General features: G+C 34.0%; 2 protein-coding genes across 2 annotated transcripts in view; one reads left to right on the top strand and one right to left on the bottom strand.

Moving 5' to 3' along the window:
• The window catches only part of ct (homeobox protein, cut), a 167,119-nt gene that overhangs the window by 3,385 nt on the left and 138,436 nt on the right, over positions 1 to 25,298 (top strand). The window contains exon 2 of the mRNA XM_076127918.1: positions 13,601 to 13,906. Coding sequence (XP_075984033.1) covers positions 13,784 to 13,906 — 123 coding nt within the window. The 5' untranslated portion in view covers positions 13,601 to 13,783. The remainder of the gene's footprint in view (positions 1 to 13,600; positions 13,907 to 25,298) is intronic.
• Positions 1 to 25,298, bottom strand: part of LOC142981858 (uncharacterized) — a 220,813-nt gene that overhangs the window by 144,209 nt on the left and 51,306 nt on the right. The window lies entirely within an intron of this gene.

The raw sequence follows: 25,298 nt of genomic DNA, 5'->3' as shown, positions 1-25,298 counted from the left end.
TTCAAATCTGGCTGTACTTTGTGTCCGTATCATAAACGTTTTTTCGATATAAGATTACTTTTGCTTATAAACTTAGTAATAAAATGTTTATATGTAAACTAAACTAAAGTTCCTTTATGTCGCGGTTAGTAATGAATGATCATCGTGCGATCTCGGGTTCAATTCCCGAGCAAAGTAGTATTAGAATTTTCTAATTTAAATTAGATTTTTTCTCAATAGTAACTTGGAGGCACTTAGCCGGATAAATAGCAATGGGACATAGTAAAATGTGGGTATAATTCTCTTTTCTGCTTAAACCTTTGGGTATAACAGTCGTGATGTATGTTTTATTCGAGTGTGTATTTGCTCTACTTATAAGCATAGAGTCGACTCTATATATAAATCTGTCAAAGCTATAATGGTATTAATTAAATGATGATACCACATGTTAAGAACTCTACAATATGTAGACGGTAGAGTTTGTAATTATCTATACTAATGTTATAAATATGATGTATGAATGAGAATAAATATACGTTTAGGTTATGAAATTGAGTCTCTACTTTTATTATTTGTAAAATGTAGAAATAAAAAATCAAATCATTTATTTATTTAAGTCTATTACTTAAGACTTGTGATGGTCAAATACAGTGGGCAAATATATAGCAATATGGAGATATAATATTATCAGGTAGTTTCCGGGTTCGATTCCTGAGTACTGCAATTGGGATTTTATGTCAAGAAATGTTCGGAGTTTTCATGTAGAAGTTACTGAATAGTATACGGTAGAGATAAAAATGATACTTGGGAATGGATAAGACTTCTGCTGTTCTCTGCTTAGTCCTTTTAGGATAACTTGCATGTTTTCTTTTATGATATTAGGTCGGGAAAAAAGTCTTTTCGCATTATAGTATGTATGAACTTGTAATAAAATCTCTTTGGCTTCAGGAATCACAAATGAGTACACAGTTCATTAGGTTTCTTTCAGTGAGCTCGTGAGGTACCCAAATATCGAGCTTGTTTGTGTAGAGAAAAGATTTTATTACAAGTTTAAACGTACTATAATGCGAAAGACTTTTTCCCCGACCTAATATAATTTAAATAGATTTATAAAAGTTTCCTAATACATAGTAAATAAGCTATTAATGTGTTAAGTGTAGTTATTTTAGTGTGAGAACAAGGGGTTCAATTCCCATATAAACTTTTGATTTAGTTTACTAAACAGTTGTACTCGTAACCGGCGGACATGTATGTAAGATGTATGGATATGAATGAAGCAAGTGTTTCTGCTTAACCCCTATAGGATTATCACATGGCGCAAATTCTGGAGGTTATCTAGCTAATACCACAAGTAAGTTTCGGGTTCGATTCCCAGACGAAGAAAATATTTGAAAAATCTATAATATGAGTGCTGATTTTCTAAGAATTATTTTATGACAAATTCCATACCTTCCGTATATATTATTATGTCCTATAGGTTCGCTTCTTTATTCTAAATATAAATAAATTCTTTAACTTACATATTGGACATATTTATATAGACATATTATCTCACTATAGTCTAACAACTTAGTAGAGAGCCTAGTCATGCACGATTTAACTAGACTAGATAGATTATAATGAAGTACCTACCTCCTGTGTTTCCAAAATAAAATACCCATATCCAGCAAGTCACCATCCGTTGTATAGGTTCAAAATGTTGAACAAAAACCTTACGCATCTAAAAAGACTCTCTACTAAGTTGTTATACTATACAACATACAAGATACATACTTATTCACCTGAGTCGGCCCGCTATCGGACTTCCTGTCAATAGTAACTTACTACCTATATACCTATAGTTATATTTCAGGCGTGGGATTGAACCACGTCGTGTGCTCCCATATAGTTCGATTTGTGACGTCATTATTAGTGTTAGGTTATACAGGGTGTTGGTTTAATAAAGATTATGTTTTTTGTATTTATTTTGAGGAATATTGTAGTATGTGATAGTTTGTTCACGGACATTAACGTTATAAGTAATTTTGAATAGATAACAAATTTAGTTGTCAATGAAAATTGATGTTTGGTTTGCAATTTTTAATATTAATTGAAGCCATAGTATATGTAAGAAACTTATATTTAAACCAAAGTTTTAATATAATAGTTATGAAACTAATAAAGGCTTACCTTTTAGGTACGGGTCCCTAAAATTGGTCGTATTATTTTCAAAATAACGCCCAATGTCATGGCAAAAGCAATTCAAAATATTAATAATTTGCAGAAAACCATTTTCAAAAGAATTCTCAGCAATAAAAACTATCAAAATTTCAAATGACAAGAAATCGTTAAAACTCAGAGATTGTAAACATTTCGGTCGAATCCAACGCGAACGCAATCAAAGCGGTTTATTATCGAATATGTACCAAGTTATATTACAATTGTGTATCACACACACGCAATTATTACACATTTCGATACGCCAAACGCGTATTCGTGTAAATATTTGTAAATAATACAACATATGCTTCACATCTGTAGCTCTCAGAATAGTTTTGGACTAAAAATATGAATTATCAAAGGCCACATCGTAATCCCATTACTGTCCCACTGCTGGGCACGGGACTCCTCTTGTAATGAAAGGGGGAAAGGCTCCGAGTCCACCACGCTGGCTAAAGGGCTTGGTGGGAACTTGCATCTCATTTACAACTGTTTCAAAGAAGGCTCAGGCATCCTGAAATTTGTTATTTTTACCGTGAAAACAAATGACTATAGATAAAAATATTTCTAATACTTACATCTCATAAGATGACTAATCAGTGTATTGCCTAGGGTTCGAACCCTAGACCAAATGCGTAAAAGGCTAGGACTTTTACTACCTACTCGGTTCTATTAATCAACTCTTGGGTTTGAACCTAGGATAATTTTAGTAAACAGAATAATTATCCCGATTACCAATGACATATATTTTTTATTTGTTAACAAAATTATGCATAAAATAATAATCATTGGAATTAATTTGTAAAGGCATCAAAATAATCTTTAAAATAAATTTCAAACACCCTGTACATACTACAGCGTCTGATATTGTTTATTTTAAGTTTATCTGCAAGCCGGTAAGCCGAGACGCAACGCGACTCCTGCGCAATGATCGATAAATACAAATGATCTATAAGATCTATAGATCACAGGATGTCTGTGGGAAGTAAGTGGAGCCGGGATATTTTTATTGTTTCACTTGTATTGTTTACTGTGGGAGTTTAGGTTCGGTTCTTGAGTCGTTTTGTCTTGTAATAGGTTGTGCATAAAGTAGTCATAGTTAGAATCTATGGCAAGGTAGGTCACCACGCCTATAATCTGCTATGGGGTCTTGGGTTCGATTCCATCTCGGTACAAGTATTTCTGAAATTCATTGATGATTTAGAAAGCATGCGCTTTAAGCACTCTTTCGTAAAAACAAGTAGCAGCAGAAAGTTCTATAAAGTTAACCATTTTATGGTATAAGCCCATTCGCGACTAATTAGTGAACACCCCAGGACCAGAAGTGATACACTAACTACCCCAGACCATAGGGGCAAAACAGTTGACTCTAGTTAACCACTAACCATATACATTAATACAAAGTTACCATTAATTTCCTATTTTATCTTACACTTACCCTTATTCTGCTTACCACCTACTCAAAAATAGTTCCCATCTTAATTACTTATATCATTACCTATAAAAGGTAAAATTATCTAGCTACATATGTATATAAGAATCTCATTCATAACTCATACGATAGATGTTTCGAGAAAGTCGTTGGCAATTGACAAACGGTTACGGTAATAGAACACCGATTCATTGCTATATGCGCGTCCCGTGAATCCGCTTGTTTGTGTCGCGATATGTTACACCTTGTGGTGCAAGGTATAAGCAGAGAGGCGAGCGGAGAGCGGAGCGGATGATTGATAACGCTAACGTTTAAATTAGTAAGTTGATTTCAATATTTAAAGACATAATTTAATCAAATCTATAATTTTGATGATTTTGACCTCAAGGTAGTCTGTTTTATCTGATAATTAATCCTTAAAAATGATATAATAAAGTACTATCGCAAAAGTTAACCAAAATATATAACCGTTTCCTGTACCTATTTGTAAACCAATTGTCTCATTTAAATATAGTATTTACGCTAGGTTTAGAAAAACAAACAAGAACGAATAAAATACAGTGCTAAAGTTAGTTGGTAATTATTTACATTATAAAATAAAAGCAATTCAAGCAAACCTATCACGAAAAGCACTAGAACAATCCACACAAAATCGCTCCCACCCACACTTTAGACCAACGTCCCTTCATTCACGATTCTTTCCAACCGAATTTCAACCTTATTCCTTCACCAAAAGGTCCAATATCTCTTATCACAACCGTGAGAAAATATGTCAATTCTTTACTGGTTGATAAGAAATTGCTGATGGTCGAAATTAGAGACGGAAGCGTTTTTTATACGTAAACAAAATTATTTTTTCTGAAAGCAATATTTTAATGTTGTTGTATTTTTATTGATTAGTTAGCAGTTAGGTAGGTTAGTTACTAGTAATTCTGATAATCTAGAAGCTTAGGAAGCGGTATTTGTGTTAGTCATACTACGAGTTTGTTGTTAGGGGGTTAACAGAGAGGTGTGATGAAGTCTGTTTTGAGAATCTTATCTTTTGAATTGCTATACGTAGTTTATTTAGTTAGTTCATAAGTTTTTTTTTAATCCATCGCTGTCCCACTGCAGGGCAATAAGTAAGCAATAAGTCTCCTTCCAAACGAGGGGGAGGGGTTAGGCCTTGAGTCCACCACGCTGCCCAAGTGCGGGTTGGGGACTTTGCATGCCCTCAATAGATGTATGTGGAAATAAAAAACTTACCAGTCTAATAATACACTAACTACGTACTTACGTATAATTCAAAATAAAAATCTATTTTGGTATTACTGGGAATCGAATCCGAAGACCATTATTAACAATGCCGCTACTAAGTACCAAACTATAGTGATTAACACCAACACGTAATTTTTCAAAACTACTTTACCCTATTAAATATACTCAAGAGTATAAAATTTGCCTTTAGAAAAAATCTCCCAATGTTTCAAAAATCACCATAATTACTTCTAAAAAATTGTCACACAACAAACAATAATAAAAAGATCAAAACTTATAAAAAGTTCTAACCAATATTATTCTCAAAGTACATATGGCAAAATCGGTGCCTTTAGTCTTCAAAAAAAAAGAAAAAAATAGCTCCCTCTCCCTCTAATGTATAGCTCTGTCCCCCTCTTCTCGCACATGTGGGCTCCGACTGGTATCAATGGATATGATCGTTTTTTCAAAATAGTTTTATTTAATACGTTACTTAGAATTTATTGGTCATCATTGCTTGTATGATGTTTGAAACAAGATTTTCGTACATGTGTTTATTATTTTTATAGGTTATTTATTGAGGAAGAGACAAATATACTATGACTGGAACTAACTTCTACTAATCAAAGTCACCTAGAAGCTGCATATATTCAGATACTATCTTATACTGTATAGCAAAGAAATAATTCTGCATCTCAGTTGCTTAAAATATATTCTAATAAAAAAGGATATCAAACCAAATCTAGGTTATCTATAAGCCAAATTTCATCAAAATCTGTTCAGTAGTTTTTACATTTCAGAGTAACAAACATTGCCTTTACCCTTTTCAAAATCAAGAGACCAATTATTACAAAAATAGATTATAATTTCTTATAGACTATAATCATAAGGGACCAATTTGTCTAAAAATACCCCAGATTTTCTTCTAAACCAATCCATAATCTTAATATCTACTATATGATAACTAAATAAAACACATTGTATCGGCAAACAGCACCTGAACGACAAGTAAATCGAACCCACGTCCTACAATAGAACGACATTCATGTTACAATTAATAACTGAACCACATGTCATATTAACAATGTTACGGGCTGTTAAAATAACCTGTCATTTTCAAACTATAGTCAGGGTTGCCAGCTGGAAATATGTAAATATAAAATAAGTTCGAGAAGACTGGATTTAATATCACTGGTAACATTATTCTTGAAAAGTTTGGTTACAATTAACGCCTTTTTCTATTAGTGACAACCATAGCCAGTTGCGCTCACCGGTCGGTGAACGATCTGTGGGTTAAGCAACCTTTGGCGCTTTCATTCCATAGATGGATGACCGCATAGTGATATTTGAACTGAGCGTCCCCGTGGTTCGGAAGGCACGTAAAAAGTCGGTCACGGTTGTTGTCAATTAAGATAACAGTCGTTAAGTTAAAGGCCTTTCGAGCAGTTTGAACAACTTTGACACTAGGTTGACCACTAACCATACGATAGATAGATAGACTTTCTCCACGTCGTCCTATCCTCGACATCGTCTTTCAGAGTCATCCCTAGTGCCCAAAAATAGCCGTAGCCATTACATTGTGCAACGAGAGAGATCTGCCAATGGAATCAATAGCTCGACGAGCTGCCAGCGAGAAATGTCACGACACGTGCGTGCCTGCCACCTTTATTGAGATTAATCATTCAATACAGCATCATTATATTATTATTATAACTTAGATACGGGTTTAATTTTAATCTATTTGACATATGACTTGTTGGGCAAGGATCTTCAGCCTTAAATGAGAGGACATTTGATGATGCTTGATATTCCGGACAATAAGGAAGTTGTAAGTGTCACCCATCCACAGCACAACCTAGGCAAGCGGGGCTTGACCTGAGAGATGGCTGTTCTTTCTTAGCCACGAGCTCCTCATTTCATTCCCTTAACAATTGTGTAAAAAGTTCGTGCATGGGAAACCAAAGGTTAGGTAACTAAGTTACACCCGGTATCTCAGTACATTTAGCGGTAGTTTAAACGCTATTGAATAGATAAACTACTGCTAAATGTACCTCAGAAAGCGGGGGTTACCAATGCTCTTCTTTTCTTTAAGAACATTTCTTACTAGTTATTAGTACAAACAATCATAAGTCCATAGACTGTAGAAAATCGAACTACAAACATCACATGACTAACGATTTACAAAAAAACCTTTTCAACTAATCCTTGATTTACGATTACACATCAATTCAGAAGCTAAACTTTTCTAAAATCTCTACATTCTTAAAGAAGATTCAAAGGAAGTGTTAGGACAAATCCATCAATAAAAGTGTATCATAAATATGAGGGGTATTTGTATGTCTGTATCAATAACTTGGAGCGTTCGACAGTCCCAGTGAAACAGTGCTGTCCCACGCGAGGGTGGAATAGTCGTGATGTTGCCATGAAATTGAGGATAGATGGGATAGAATTAGGTTTGAGGAGTCTTTGAAGAACTGGTGCTAGATATTAGTTTTTGGGTTGAGGTTATTGTGTAGTGTATTCTTCCGTAAAGTCTGGAAATATTGAATACTATAATGTATAATCCTTTTAATCGTTTTATAATAAAACTTCCTTTCTCTAGCTGAGAAACAGATCAAAAATACAAATATCGATTAAATATAATTCGATAAAAAATAGAATCATTGGTTAATTAAAAGGCTAACACTTACTTAAACCAGACAATATTTTTTGTGCTTACTGACTTTGAAATTCACATTTTCAGAGGTTGCAAACTGATATAATTTTACCAATAAATCTATATTAATTATTAGTCGTATCCTAAATCAATCCGTCTCTTCCATAGTCACCCTACAATTAGGGGAGTCAAAAATGTCATATTAGATATTCGGATGTGTTTTTTTGTCCGTCACTACGACGGGACGCGGAATAATGTGCTACCTGTGTCTTACACACGTTTGGAAAACATTAAAAATCTAATATATTGTCTTTGAGTCTTTTATTGCAGCCCTGGGAATAAGGGTTGATTAACTCATAAAGTAAAAGTGTAGAAAAAACTAAGGTTTTTTCTAATAATTGACTTAGTAGATTCACCATTTCTAGCTTCTGATTAAAATGGCTATAACTGGCTTTAAGTCCATCACATATAGCCTATACGGTTAGGTGTTTAAAATGAGAAGTTTTCGAAACATATATAAAAAATTCGCAAAAGATAAACATAAATAAAATAACAAAAAAACAATAAAAAACCTTTGGGATAAACATTAATAATAAAAAATCAACTAAAACTACTATTACATATTTTCGTTTCTTCAAATCTCTCTTTCTCTCTCAAATATGTAATATTCCGTGTGTGTCCTCCCATCTCAAAAACGGCTTGTTCGTCTCAGATACTTTTTTCCCAGTTCAATAACCATTTTAGTGCGTTTTGGTAATAAATATATTGTCGGTATCCTCCCCTTCTATGAAGCGTTAACTACATAATTATGTCAACTAACAGAACGTAAAGTTTTTAATGAATTTTAAATTACTTATCAAGGGATGTTAATTTTTGGGTAAATATTTTTTTTTATGTTAAGTCACAGGTTCGGTGCTTGGTTCTAGCTAAAAAAATGTACAATGTACAAAAATATTTGTAGAAATTAGGATTATTATGCGGTATAAAAGTAAATTATAATTATATTAAATGCGAATGAGGCAAGGGAATTTTGTAAGGATTGTACCAAGTGGCGTTATTTGGTCTGCATACCCCTTTAGGAAAAAGGCGATATATTATTATGTATGTATGCATGTATATGTAGTTATAGTCTGTTCTTGACAAAATGTGCTGTTTTGAATCAATAAGCTTGTCATGTGTATACTTATATACCAAATATAGATAATATAATAGCCATATTATGTGTCTTATAAATAATAATTAATATTATAATAAATTCTATTAACGTATTACGTACGTTACGTATTATAACAATTCACCTTAAAAAAAATGCATCGTTACACATTTTACGACCTTTCGAAAAAAAACCTTCACTTTTATAATCTATTTAAAAATATTTTAACAAACTCTATGACAATAATTTAATGAAGAAAAAAGAAATTAACCACCACACCTGCCAGTGACACGCGACTCGATACAACTGTATCGATAATCGAGCATTTAATAATCGACTAAACTATCGTGATAGTAGGACGTTAGTGATGTCCCTTATCGCAAGTGAAATTGAAATTGATCATTTTGTTAAATTGACGTTTATTGGTCTGATAACCGTTATTTGTCGTGACAAAAATTGTTTTTGTGTAATGTGACATTTGGAAAAAGTCAATTGAATTTCTAATGCGTATTATTTTGAAATCTAATCGGTTTTACAGTTGATTACTTAATTACATTATTGGTTAACCTTTTGTTGTTGAGTTTGGTATATTTTTACGGAGAAAGGTAGACTTTCTTTGTTTTTTAAAATTTAGTTATACCTACTATTTTTCCTTACCGGTAGTTTAACTGCAACGGATACATTATTTACATGAAATATATTCTAGCAGAGTTCAATAAGTCATGAACAGTTGTCAGTATTATACAAAAAGCTGTAAACAATCGCATAATTCCACCACTATCCCACATTTACATTCACTCTACGCTACTCTCGCGAACAAACAAACTGAAAAACTTCACAGCCATCGATTTTAACTCCATTCAATAAAAGGACACTCGTTTTAAACCAATACGACAAAAGGGCACTTAGCACACGTCCGAAAACCGCTCCGGTTAAAAAGCGAAAACAAAACGTATCAATCAAAGAAGAGAGATGAAATAATCGAATTGTTGAACGACCGTACTACAAAGAGCACAAACGAAGAACCGCAGATTCGAAAAAAGTAAAAAAGTTCGCAACATGACTAATATCTGGCACAAAAGTTCAGTGTCGATAACTGAAACAAAAGGAAACGGAAGGGGGAAGGCATTCAGAAATGGAACGGGAATTGATTCTTTTTGAATTTCGAAGTCATTTGTCGGGATTTGGTTTCTTTTTTTAATTGACAGATGGAATAACTGTGTACCGATTTAGTCGATTATGCTTTTTGAGTCTATCTTAGTCGATTCAAAACATGTTACGTGTCAAGTGCAATTAGTTTTTTTGAGTTATTTATTGGTTCTATAAATGAAGCACGAAGAAATACTATATTAGCAATTCTAATAGAACAAAAAATATGAAAATATATCCAGTGGAACTAATCTTGTATTCTTCAGTTAATCCATTGCATGTGAATAAATAATTAGGTTAGAAAGTTTTGTAAAAAACGCCGAACTAAAAGGCATCGATTGAATGGAAACTAGCGAACTTTTCTGTCACGAAACACAACGTTTTCGATGCACGATAGATTTTTACTGCTGTTCACTATCGGCTTTTGTTCACCGCCAAAATTTATTTACATCCCATTCATAAACAAACCATGGGAAAATATACTCTATGTTACCGTAATAAGGACTATAAGGGTGAAATAGACAGAAGTTTATTGGTAATACCATTTCTTCGATGTATTTTAGAATTTGAGGGTATTTTTTATTTACAACAGTGATAAAAATGTTTGCGGCGATGTTTTTCCTTCGGATATATTGTCGAGTGTAGTCTTTGGATAGTCGTAAAATAGTTTTTAATGGTTTAGTAAATCATTATAATGATATAGGTAAACGTATACTGTGAGGTATGAGGGAACAAAGTATTTTAGGAACGATTTCGTTAATAGATATTAAAATAAACGACTGTTAATTTATTTTATTTCGACGTAATGGCACTTTAATGGTGGTATACAGTCGACTTTAAAACCAAATACCAATAAAATCGACCATTCGAAGTTTACTTTTTTTGTTAGTCGAGTCTCAAGTACAACACTATTACGATTCTATCCTCAAACAATTTTCAATTACCCGCCAATTTGGAACGACCAAGTACACGACACAAACCACTTAGCGACACGACAAATTTACAATTCTAATACACAGTTAATTTATATTATATTCTAACGTATACATATTTTAGGATTTTGTCGAAAAATAAAGTTGTTAGAAGCCATTCTAGTAGGGGACGGAACGGGCGGGCGGCACGCGAGAGATCTCTATCGATGACAAACTTACCGAAATCTATCGAACAATCGATACAATTAAAACAATCCTTATGCTTATTGAAATTAGGTTTAAGATTAAACAAAAGAATTAAAACAACTGCAAATGTAATTATGTCAACAGCCCCAGACGTCTGATTTTGAAATTTTATATTTTTTTTATTCAAGGTGTCTATATTTGAAGTTGACATGATAGGGAATGAATTTATACAGCCTATTTTAATTTCGACTACTGACATTAAAATTAAAAATGCATCCATTGATATTTATGGCTACAACCGTGACATTCAATAGACAGTTCAATTTTACTTTTTAAATTACAAATATCATGATGCAAATTGTACATAAATTTACCATATGTTACTTTCATGCATGATAGTGAAAGAAAATAGAAAATAAAAATATATTTAACCCATTGCTGCAAGCCACTGCTACTCACTGCTTTGCAAAAGAATGAGGAAGGGGTGTTGAGTCCACCATGCTGGCCAGCTGCGGAAATAAAAAGAGCTTACAAAAAATTAAATACAAGCAAAAATTTACAAAATGTCAAACGACGAAATGACACCACAGAATTAAATATCTTTAACAGCTATTTTAAACATACAACTCATTCAACCCGTCACACAAAACGATCGATATCTTTTCGATAAATTTATAAAATAAATACCACTGTTTAACAATATTATTAAAAACCCTTTTGTTATAACAGAAATTTCAAACAAATACGCAGGGGTAGTAACGAGTACTTATCTATACGATCTGACCTCCCCCCACTAATGAATATTAACTAATACGAGTGTGTAACTACAATGTATTCTCCATGACTCACTATAAAGGAAATGTATTAATTTTCTACTTTTCATTCGTAATATAAATATATTTTACGAGTATACTAACCGTAACCTAAATGGCACATCACTAAAAGTTTCGGATAACTTCGATTGTACTTTCAAATCCAGAGCTTAAAAATTAAAAAGTGAGCCGATTTCATTTTCATATAATTTAGAAAAAAGGCGTAACTTATTCACATTAATGAAAATGTGTTAGATGACTATTTGCTATATAAAGTAATATAATAATAGCAAATGTAAAAAAAAATAGTGTCAAAATACTATCTTAAAAGGTATTTAATGCGTACCTAGAAATACAGTAAGTAATCGTACCTAAAAATATTACAGATAGTTATAAATTTAGATATTGCAAAAGTAAAGACGTCTTAAGATACTCGTTTGACAATTCAGATGACATATGATACAGCATAGTGTCGTTCCACTCGACTAATTAACATCATTCGATTCGTAAAATCGACTAATCGATTCAAGGCGTGTGCTGTTCGTGCGGCCGGGTAATCCTGTTTGCATATCGGCCAGCACGAAACTCCCGCACTTATCATGTTTATTGATTGACACGCCAGTAACTTAGCGTACCAACCCCACCGGCCAACTTGGACGTACAATTCGTTAGTTTTAAGCGACAATACTATAAGAAAAGTAGAAATACTAACTCTCTTCTCTTTGACTGCCACCGTGGCGCAGTGGTTTAGGTCACCACACCGCTACCTTTGCGTCGGAAGGTCACCGGCTCGATTCCCACACGGAACAATTATTTATGTGATCTAAAATCACTCCTTATTCCCATAGAGGTAGACAAAGACCAAAGAACACCACTTTTTACGATTCTAACAAACTTCCTTTGCTTTTTCACATTCGTACATCTTATCATAAAGGACATAGCTTTAAATATCTGATCATCACTTTAACAGATAAAATCAAATGTCATTACACTAGTGATGTTACGGAAATATATTTATTTAACCGAACACACAAAAAAATATGTCCGAATAACAACAGGTAAATTTTTACGTAAAAAGTATTACAAAGTTCTCGATAATTATGAACAAAAACAATATATTCGCTACCGGCCATGTCTTGAGGCCCACAAATTCACAGGTAGCAGTTTACGGCCTTTGTTTGGGCGGCGATAAGTTTTTACATGTTTTATTGTACTATTTATTATAACATGAACTAAATAAAAGAAACAAATAACTCCGTGTAAGAGCCTAGTAAATATTTTGCCGCGGAAATAACGAGCTTCGATGTTTAAGTTCGAAATAAGTTTGTAAATGTAACTTGATTTTCGGGAGAATTCTTTTACGGAATTCAATGTTACTGCTCGAGTTTTAGGTTCGTTTGATTATGTTTTGATAGAGAAGTACTACGTAAGAGGCAAGAAATCAAATCTTAATTATGCAGGTCAATCTAGTGACAGATTTCATGTACACACCCACGCGTACAACAAACTATTTCCTCAGCCGAGCGCAATAACTCACATTAAATGACAAGAAACTGATAAAGTCAGTAATTTCGCCGTTCAAATTATCACCGAAATAAACCTAAGCATTTGACGTGTTATTAACGACTACGGTCATTGGCAAACCTCCCACTTTTCATAGCTTTCCTTCAATCTTTTGTGTTTCACAATCGCGGCAACGATTGTTCTTTTCGATTCACGAACCTGTCAATTTACTTTTTCGTAAGCTATCGCTTTGATCAAACTCGCAACCAAATTAGTTTCGACACGAAAACCGAGTGGCCGATTGTCTGCAGACAATAGAATCGATGTAAACCTTCCCCTTTCAATCGCCTTTTTCTTTTTCAGACTGAACAGCAACAATAAGAAAGAAAAAGTAGAAAGACACGCGACACGAATAGTCGATTAATCGATAGTCGAATGAAGAATCGACTCGTGGATACTTGGATGTAGAATGTGTTGTGATGAGGGAAGGTGGTCGAGTGCCGGGCGGGACAGTGTCAGTATGAGTCGTGCGTGAGACTCGGACGGATGCACCCCACGGGAGCGGCCAGCCTGCCCGCCGCACCGGAGGCGGAGGTGCAAGCTATGCACTCGATGGACTGGCTCTTCAAGAAAGAGAGAATATATCTACTCGCACAGTTCTGGCAACAGGTAAGCATACAGACCTCTAGCCAACTGTCAAACCACTCCCAGTGCCTGCTAGCTCCCACTCCACTTCCTTAGGTTCTTATTCAATGTCCTCCATCTAAAACAAAGAATAAACTAGCCATGACTATCTCAGAATGACACAACTTCTCTACCAACAAGAATATAGTAGGTAAAGACATTTCTTACACCAAAATAGGAAATTTCTTTTGGTAGGAAAACTACATCATCACATCACAACAACACACAAATTTTCACCAGCAAATATTCTAACGAAAAAATCATACAACAAACTAAACCCCACAAACCTTAAGCAATTATGTAAATAACCCAGCGGCTACGGGGTCAATAGTGGCCATTCGATAAGAACAATGTAACAAAATCAATTAATAGTTGGGCATTAGGTACAATTAACCCTGCAGCGACCGGCGAGATTATTGTACCCATTGTCTCTTATGGTAATAGTCGTTTTATGACATGTGCGCAACCTGTACTGACTGCTAATTGAAAACGATTATTTGCTGCAATAGATAAAGTTATTGGTGTATTTCTATTGAAGGTAAAGAGAAGAGTTGGTAAGGTTTTTGTTTCTTTGGTCTTTGCCTATCTCTAAGGGAAAAAGACGTGATTTTTTGTAGGTATGTATCGTTTTAGATAGCTTAAAACATTTGTGAGATAAGTTCTGAAAAGTGGCTTTTATTGACTGTGAAATATACATTTCTGCATCTATTTATTTAAAACGCAGTTCTTTGTTAATTTACCTACTTACTTGATAGGGTGACTATTAAACCTATTATGACTGTAACAACAAAATCATTAAAAATACTGATTCTGGCACTAAATTCATCTTAACTTAAACACAAAACATTCAATGTAAAGACACAAAGTACAACCAATCATATGAATCAAAATTCGACTTTAAAGATTCAATTTTCAAAAACGTCTAGAAATATCAAATCGTCAGTCAATGACTACAATCAAATAGTTTATAATACAGTTACAATATTCAATTAAAATGACCTAAGGAAACAGGAACTAGTATTATTAAATCTCAATAAAAATCAAATAAACAATTATATCCATTGTTTGATTCAATCTGTTGCGATACTTCAAGATTCATATCTCCATGAGGCCACAGGATGTTGGGAAACCATCTTATTATTCTTACATAATTTATCTATACCTAGAATAAAATACTTCAATAGAAATAAAAACTACTAGTCTATGACGCGACTTTGAGCTGTCAAAACTGTCACTTTCATATGACATTTAAATTTGACGTGACAAAAATTAGTTCCGAAAAATCACGCTTGAGGCGCTGGTTGATCTTTAACTCAAAATTCATATCAGTAGCTATTTTATAGTCATAGTATTAGGTTAACACTGTTTCTAAATAACATGGACTACTTTTTATTAATTGAAATAGTCATGAAGTCAAAAAAAATCTTTGCAACATTTAGCCAAAGTTAAGTTCCATTTCTTTACTTCGATATTTCGTTTAACATATTTACTTTCTTGACCTGTTTATAATTCAATCCTTGTCCAGTATTGTTGAAAGAGGTCACTACCGTCATACGATGAACTAAATTGACGATTAGTGAACCTTCGCTAGTTGTTTAAATTTCAATAAATTGTTATGTAAAACAAACAAAGACTTTTGGTATCCAAGACTCCCGATTGTTACTCTAGTTGTACCTTGTGGGGGTCCTTGGCAGGGGAAAAGACATTCTTTCATTACACATCCTATCTTTGCAAACACAGAGCTCAAAAATTTCTAAGTCTACCTGCATCCCTACTTTTTTAATGTCAAGAATATTCTTGTATCTAAGTCTAAACAGATCAAAAAGTCTTCTTAGGCAAAGATTTTATATTTATAACCTTAAGTCATACTTTTCTTTTTACGCGAATTACTAAAAGTAATTTAACTTTAACCATGACAAAGGTTATATCTATAGTTTCCACAAAAGCACTTCCTATCGACAAATCATAATACACAGACAGACATACATATTTACGACAATACCTATAAGAATAACAAGAGGATAATATCTAATAGCCGTTGATCTATGACACGTTGCGACGTCAAACATTCAATAATAGCACCTTACATTATCTTATAATGCATGTAATACCACCATACAAATATTATTTATTCGTCTGTCCGTCTTTTACGCTTTTATTGCTAAACTATTCGACCAATTTTGTTGAAATTTGGCGAGCAGATAGTTGAAGAATCAGGGTTTAATATGGTGTTTTTTTTTCTCTGACATTGTACTTCTAAGTGGTCGAAATAGGGGGTGAAATTATTGCGTGAACGGAGTAGCGTGAGTTCCCTTGTTCAATAATAAGCATCTCGAATGACACACACGTAGAAATTAACATCTAATATGGCTGATATTATGAATATTGTAAGAACGTTGAATTTCTAATCGCATAGACTTTATAGCTGTTTTATCGGCTAATGCGAATAGGCTACTAGACTATTTTGACTAACAAATATTTATGCTACAATAAAATTTAACACGTCGTTAAATAATTAACATTTGCGATTGGACATCACTAGTTCTGAATTTAAATTCGTCTTTTTTTTTGACAATTGTTTCAGTGGCCAGTGTTTCGAAACGTCAAATCATCTTTTGACATTTTTGACAACTAGTGTTGCCAACGTTTTATTTTAATGTCACAAATTTATATTTTAATAGTGAATAAAAAATCAATAAACATAAATTCGAGATTCAGATATGACGACAAATTACGAACAATAGTAATATTAAAGTGTATGCGAAATAAATATTCATTCTTGTACAGGGAACGTAGCAGCGAGCGATTCTTCTTAAGATACAGGTACATTTGAATGTACGGCGATACTATTGTTAGTGCAGGCAAGGAACATTGATTAAAAAGGTTTATTTACATATAAAATTTGCATAGTCCGTGCCTCGAATCGCACTTATCGATTAGAATTTTACAAGGACATTTTGTTTTAATTTCATAGTTAATTTTATACTTAGATTTGAATATGCTTCGCGTGTTTTGTTTAATATGACGTTTATATAAGTAGTTAGTACTTTTAACTGTTCTAGTATTTGATGTAAGTCTATAAGATTGGGAGTATAGTTTGTAAGACTATAATGTCTACTGAAGATTTCAGACCCTATTTTATTTTTCCTTTCCGAAATAGGTTCTGTTATTTCCTTATCATGTTTTAGAAATAATAAATATTGCTGATTTTCGGACAGTTATGGGTTATACTTTTTCTATACTGGCTGTTAACATAAAAGGCTAGAAAAGAAAAAATAAACTTTTTTGTATTTGGAATATTTTTGTTACAAGACCTAACTTGTAATCAGCGTTTCCGCTCCCGCTATCGCTTGTGATGTCTTTTCATAACTACGTTAATTTAAAGGTAGTATTAAGAAGCAGTAAATAAAACTAATAATTAAGATCAATAAAAGCTCAAGGGTTACAACTTCGCATCGTTTTAACGTCAATATAATTGTACGACGGCGAAACCATTGATCCGCTGCAAAAATACAACTCTACAAGTCTCTTCTAAACTAACAATGTTCATGAAAACACAAATATAAATGCTGAAATGAAGTAATTATACAAAATTGTTTCGATTATGAGTTTAATAAATTCTTAGCGAGTCGTTAGCGGCTGTAATATGTACGTGCAAAAACTATTCACGGCTTCGACGCCCATCCGCTTCCAGAATAACTTTAAATTTAAAAATTAAACTGGCAACATCGCATCCCGAACGTTAATTAGTGCTGGCCGAGGAACGTCACCGCAAACATTCGAATTTCGACGCCGTAATTAATCGACTCGATTCATCGGCCGATCGTATCGGTTCGGATCGTAAAAAGAGCATTTCCCTACGAGACTCAGCCGGAATGCAATTGGTTCCCACAGCCTTGATGCCCCCAAGAATGTGTCCTGTGTCCCGTTTAGAGAAAAAAATCGCGCGCTTTCCCATGACCACGTCAGTTCTGGGTCACATAGTGACGCCAGCAAGGACGTAGACGCTGCACAAATAAAACAAAACCTTTCTTTTCTTTTAAGCAAATGAACACTAAGTGTTCAAAGTTTATTTTTAGATACTTTTTTCACCAATTATCTCATTATCGAACAAAAACAGAGAGCACCGTCTCCAAAAACGTGGAATTTAGCGGCGCGAATGTGGCTCAAACAAAAACTGTAACCTGTATTTAAAAATCGATTGCTACCAAAAAATTGTCACTGACAAATGATTCGAACGCCTTGCGGTTGAAATTACGAATTCAAATCTTCGAATTTCGAACAAAAACCGCCATTAACAGACGGTTGTTACCTTTTTTCGGCTGTCGATGATTTTCGGGGCTAATCGTGTTTTTTGCCGATCCGTTCAAGGCTAATCGATGCATCGAGCTCACTAATTCGATTTGCGCCCCTCCCCCTGCGTCTATAAGTGGGCGTGACCTATCGATCCTCTCTAGCGATCATTACCCGAACTAATCAACTACAACGGCTGCAATTGGACACTTTCCAATTCCGAACAGGCAGTTGTTGAACATAAAATCTTTTAAAATTCAACATAATTTCGGTAGCGCAAAATCAAACGTTTAAACCGCGAAGCATAAACGAGCGAGTCCGACGTATCTCGATAATTTAATAAAAATACGAGTAAAAAAAACTAAAGAATCGATTGTGGTTGATGGGCCGCCGCACGAATCATCTGTGGTACATTCAAATCATCAAGCGCTGATGGTTTTTTAATGATATTTTTCACAATCGGCCCGATCATTGATGGTTATTAGGTATAGGCGAATGCCTCGAGACATGAATGTTAAGTCTTCGACACAGTTAACACCGCCTTACGAGAGTTACTTCAATACTTACACTAATATAGTCTTTATTACAAGTAGATAGAGGGTGTTATCCCGTGGTGTTTGTTACTTATTACTGGTATTTCCATGTGGTCGGTCACTTCACAAGTGGTGGGAACGTCTTGATGCGTCATACAAAAATTATAAGAATTGTAGATGTCGTACAAAATAGAAAAACTTTATGCTGTTCTGTTTCTTTTATTGTATTGTTGTTACATTGTATCGGAGTGATCAAGTACTAAGAATTGAGTTATTTTTAGAATAGTAGAAACACGACCTAACTATATTCATCAAATGTATATTAAAACGGTTCTTTTTATTACTACTATCACGTTTACAAATAAACTGAGCATCAAAAACAAAACAAAAAAAAATCGTCTAAAAAAAAAAGTAAATCCGCGAAATCGATTCCCTAAATCGACTAAACTCAAACAATAAGCGTGGTAGCATCCCGCCGGGGCGCAGTGGAGTACTCATTAACATAATCTTAACCGCTTTCAACTGGTTCCAACTAATTTCCCACTCGCCGCTCGCGTGTTTAGTCGAGTGAGTGTTTACAAACACTGGCATGAATGAAACGTATCGACAATGACTGCACTAGTGATATAACGATTGGTAACAACACTATTGATGTTGGTAGTTAATTAGGTCGAAACTGATTTTATTGTTAGATTTTAAAGACTTATAAAATGATCACTGAACGAGTGGTCATTTTGTAATATTTTTTGTTGCTTTTGAAGATATTTCTGAGTTTAATAGTAACGGCTTTGAATTATATTATTTACGTCTATCTTAATTTCTAATTGTATTTTTCTCATGAGTTAAAAACTTTTCAGCTGACTAACGGGTAGTTACAATATTTTCATTAATTTTAAATTCAATATACATAGAGGTAGACAGGGACCAAAAAACACCACTTGGTACGATCCTTACAAACTTTTCTTCCCTCCACATTCACCTCTTTATAATCCCAAATATAAATGGCTAATATTTCAAACAAAATTTTATAGACTAACGTTGACCAGAATTTGACTAACATTGTACTACTGGTTAGTACAAAAACCACCTGCAAAAACCTCCCATCACTAAATCCCAATCGATAACACGTTCACAGCACAAGTCTCGATAATCGCTATATATTAGCGTTTCCGTTTGTCTGTCAGTCATCACGTAACCGGCCCATTGAGCGTAATAACCAAGTGGGGAACCTTGAACTACTTAGCATTTGAATACTAGTTGAAATCTATTGAAAATAAATGATTAACTGGCAAATTGTTTTGTGGTTATTTTTTATGGTGAAAGAAAAGTTATGAAAAATTGTATACCATAGAGTTTAAGGGATAGAAAATGGAAGAACTGTACGTAAATTTCAACTGGTATATAATAAATGCAAAGTTTATATGTTGTACTAGACCAGCGTGGAGGACTCATGGTCTAGACTCTAGACCCTCCCTCATTTGGCGAGAAGACCTTTGCTGGGCTTAAATTACCGTAATGGGTTAATGATAAGGTCTAGATTGTTACCATCATTGGCACTAATAATAATAATCTCTGTTCAGGTAAAAATACCATTCAATCTGAACTAAATATCAAACTCTTTTTAATCAAACAGTGTTTAATTAACTGATAATATGATTTAGTAGCAGATAACTTTCAAACAATATTTATGAACAAATTAAATTTCATCAACGTCCACACAATTAACAATGAAAAAAAATAACGAATAGTCTATGACTCCAAACTTTAATAACGTCATTACCACATTCAAACGTGGAACACAAAAATTTGAATATAGAATGCCTCTGCATTCCAAATTCAAAACAAACACGACACGAATCGGAGATTAATTTTGACGAACACATTTGAATTAAGAATAAATTGTAGTTGAGTATTGACACTTAATTAATCGATTAGGTTTATCAAGGAATAAATAAATATTAGTGGACAACTCACACATGGTCATCTGATTCCAAACTAAGCAGAGTTTATACTATGGTAACCAGACAACTGATAAACAAACTTATGATGTACCTTAAATACATACTTAAATAGATAAATTTATTACACAAATATTTGTCCCGGGTGGGTTTCGAACCCGCCACACGCGGTGCTACGGTTATAGCAGCGAGGTGACCACTTTAACCACTGCACCAAACGTGCAATTTGCTTTTTTTTAATGAACACATTTGAATTGAGAATTCTTGTTGGGTATTGACACTTAATTAATCGATTAGGTTTATCGAGTAATCGATGACTTAGTCGATTAATAATTGTATCGAGTAACAGTTACAAATGGTTAGTGTTGTTAATTTACGATGCTATTTCCGTATGTGACAGTTAAGTGATGTCGCTCAAACTTAAAAGGTTAATTGGGTACTCTTTACCTAAAATAACGACCCGTAAACTTTAATGTAGAGTGCCTTAAGATATCGACCGGTGATATATAGGAAACTAATGTGAGATAATTTAAGGGTTTTCATTAGAAATCGTATTAATGTCGGGACATATATCACTGGACACTATTACAGTTTTTGATTCGATTTAATTAGATTACTGGGAATATCGATCACTCGATCGGTTTCTCGAAGTCGAAGATAAAAATATCTTACACATTTTAAAACATTTTTTTTGCTTTTGTTTTATTTAAAAAATATAAAAGATCTAAATTCATTTGCTAAGTTTTAACCGACTTCAAAAAAGGAGGTTTTTTAATTCGACCGTGTGTATTCTTTTTATGTCAGCGTTGTTCTGGAATCATAAGATCTTTGACTATAATCTATATGTATAATATCCTAAATGTTACAGAAACTGTCTATTTCAGCAATAACTTAATATTTCCATATCTTAAATCAATGACTAATAATTTTAACATAAACAGAACCTAAACCTTTCCATTAGAAATCTTAGCATTTAGCAAATAACTGCCAGTTACCTAAGCGAGAACAATTTATACGTTGTGCAAAACATGCCAAGCTAAAACTACCATCGAAATATCATTTGCTAAGCGAATTTCAACTTTATGTCGTCGAAATAAGGTATGTGGGTAGTTTTGACAGCTGTACGAAATGTCAGTTCGACTGAAATGTCATTCATGTTTGACTGATTGCTATCGAACTGCAAAATGTACGGAGTGCAAAAAAGTGTGCGACACAAGAGCTTATTGTTCAGGGATAGATCTGAAGATTTGTCTCGTATTGTTGTAGTTGTGAAATACGTCGATTATGTTCGAGTTAAGTGTTATTTGTTTAGGTAATACTGTTGGCATATAAGAATTGGGTTTTTAGTAACTTTTGTGGTACTCAAATGCAAATAATTTTGAGTAAGGGTCAGAGAAAATAAGGAAAACCAACTTACTTAGAAAGAAAATATGAATTTGCAGCACCGGCAGTAGCTTTCGATAGATTTCTTATATCTGAGTAGGAGTAAAGCATGTTTTTATTATTGTCTACGTAATAAACACTAGCAAAAGTATTTCTAAAGCGTTCTTAGAGGTGACAAGTTCGCATTACGAAATAGGCCATATCTCATTTCTTTAAATTCTGAAATACCCATAATAATCAGAGGTATACCTACTATCCCTAAATACTCTCCAAAAAAGCCGTACTTTTCGTGAAAACTTTCTCGTATGCAGTGCTGACGGTACGCGGCAAACTCAGCCATTGTTCGCCGCGATACGCATCTGTACGACTGTGAGAAATGACTTCATACCACCGGACTTTAAGTACCGATCGTAGAGAAACTGTAGGGAAATTTCAACTGCTTTATAATATAACATCTACTTATGTATTAGGTAGTAAGAGCAGTCGTTCCCGTGGCCTCGGCACTCAGCGGTGAGGAGGCAACACCTTGGTGGTTTAGTGGGTAGGCCTTGCCCTTCTGGTTCGGAGAGCCCCACATACCCCAGCGCTCCCCCGGGTGTTGGGGATGCAATTTCATGCATTAACCAAGTAAAAAAAAAAGGTAGTAAGAGCAGTGATAGCCGAGTGGCATAAGTTACACGCAAGTGGTCGACGGTTCGTAGCCTGGGCAGCACTGAGGACACCAACGAATTTTCCAAGTTATGTGTGTACTAGAAATAATTATCACTTGTTCCAACGGCGAAGGAAAACATTGCAATGCAAACATACATGCCTGAGAGTTCTTTAGAACAGTTCTTAAGGTATGCAAAGTCCCCAACCTGCACTCGGCTAGCATGCTGGACTCAAAGCCTAACCTCTCCCTCATTACTCCGTTAGGCAAGAGGTATTGTGATTTTGAAGTAAACTCTCAGTAATGTGGATTTGTTTAAGTAAGTCAAGGAAAGTCATGAATTACAAGAGTTTAGTAGATATCAAGTATTGCACTTTATAGATAAGAATCTGACATTATGACGTCACTATTCTTATAACATATTCTAAGCGTACATTTAAACAATGATTTTTGAAATTTGTCATCCGGGGTTTTCCTCTCTTACGTGGTTTTGTGCCAACATTACTGATTAATGCGAACTTTTTGAACATATTCCACAGGAAATAATGTTTTAACCGATCATAATTTAGGTTTTTGGAACAATAAAATCTTTTGTTTTGTTTTTCATACATTTTATTCCGCCACTAATCTGACAGTTTACGCAAGTTTCAAATTCTTACGTGTCAGGAGCCCTTTGTCACTGTTACACGAACACGCTGCAACAACAACGAAATTATAACAAATACTCATCAGCCGACATGACACCACACTCCAGAGACAATTATAAAATCTTAAACAAACGCATTTCATTATTCCGCGCAATTTTTCACGGCGCCATTGACGTCTCCCGGCAGCCGTTCGAAAATCGAAAACATTTCAAATTTAGAACACCCCGTCCGTGTTCGAACTCTTTCAAAATACGCGCGGGAATCGAAAACAGCGATTAGTTTTAAATGTCGACGTTCGAACTTTTAAAAATATGTCGTATTCTTAATTTAAAATATAAACCGACGAACGCGTTCTATTTCGTCGCCACTTTACGATGTTTGTCAGTTTAATGATTTTCGTTACGAAACATTTCGAGATTGGTAATATTAAATTTATTTGCGCTTTTAACAATTTTTCTTTTTGTTTTTATGATCGTGGGCGTGGATTATTTTTGTATATTCCGAGTTAGTGATGGGCGATTATCGTAACTAAGATGCTATGTCATAATACTAGCGCGTTTTAATGATCGACTTACAACATTTTATATGATCCATAATTTAAAATTAAAGTCTGTAGTAAATAAATTTTGACGTGGAATTTGAAACGGGTTAATTTGATCAAAAAATAAATAATTTTAGGACGACCGTAAACCTAAAATTTCGCTTCCCACAACATGGCTATCAAACTGAAAATAATTTTGAAAATGATTTCTTGTGAAATGGTGGAACAATCCTTGGAATCAATGAGCCGTGTTTAGAGCAGGCGAGAGTATCGTCTGAGAGGTGTCAGTCAGTAGTGTCGGTGTCAGACAGTGTCCGCTGTGTCGGCTGTGTCCGCTGTGTCGGTGGACACAAGGAACGTAACGGACGTCGGGGATTTGCGCGGAGATCGGTAAGGCCTTTAGGGTGATTGAAAGTAGGACAGCAATTGAAATAGAAATTTTATTAGAACAGGAAGTAAATTATCTTCTAGAAAACGAACGCACGGATGTGATTGATTAACTATTCATAATTGCAAATATCGACACTATAAACGTTTCCTTTATTATTCTCGTTTTACAAATCTAAATGTCAATATAATCGATATATGGCGGTCAATAAAACATCTCATTAATATGCTACCGATAAAATACACAAAAATATCAACTTAATACAGCTTAACATTTAATTATTCCATAAATATTTTATTTATAAAGTTATAAAAATCGATGAAATACGTTTTATTAATCATGTCCAAATCGAGTTTTACTACTGATTATACGAAAAATCATATTTTTATGACTGTATTAATTATTAAAAATAATTTTATAACTTAAACAGCACTAAAGTGTAAACGACTTAGTTTGTCCGCCCACATAATATTTTAAATAAAGAACGTTAAAATACAGATTATAGTCACAATAGATAATTAGAATTACTTTTTTCAGGAATTCGTATTTTAAATTTTGAAATTCCGAACAGCGATTCGAATTCCGCATGTCGTGTGAATCATCGCCATTCATCTACAAATACCGGGAAATTCGAACGCAACGTTTCATTTCACTCATCTTTAATCGCGACAACAATGTCTCCGAGATAGTGTGAACACGTGTTACGCTATAAAAAAAATAATCTTCTAACATTCCGTAAAACGGAGCGGTGTTGTAACCGATTTTGTAACGGTCACTAGAATAAATTCAGTTTTTATGACATTAATTTCTTTACAAAGTAATATTTAAATAAAAATGGTCTATAAATAGTGTCATTGTGTTTTGTTTCATTGACACTCACCTACTTGGCACATGTTTTTGGGATAATGACGCTTTTACTTACGAAAACATGTGAGTTTTTCATATTTTCCTTAATGTATTTATTCACTTGTACGAATAGCTTAAT

The sequence above is a fragment of the Anticarsia gemmatalis genome, chromosome 20 (assembly GCF_050436995.1).
Source record: "Anticarsia gemmatalis isolate Benzon Research Colony breed Stoneville strain chromosome 20, ilAntGemm2 primary, whole genome shotgun sequence".
In the NCBI taxonomy this organism is placed as follows: Eukaryota; Metazoa; Arthropoda; class Insecta; order Lepidoptera; family Erebidae; genus Anticarsia; species Anticarsia gemmatalis.
The sequence above is the reverse complement of the archived record's forward strand: the minus strand, read 5'-3'. Positions and strand labels throughout refer to the sequence as shown.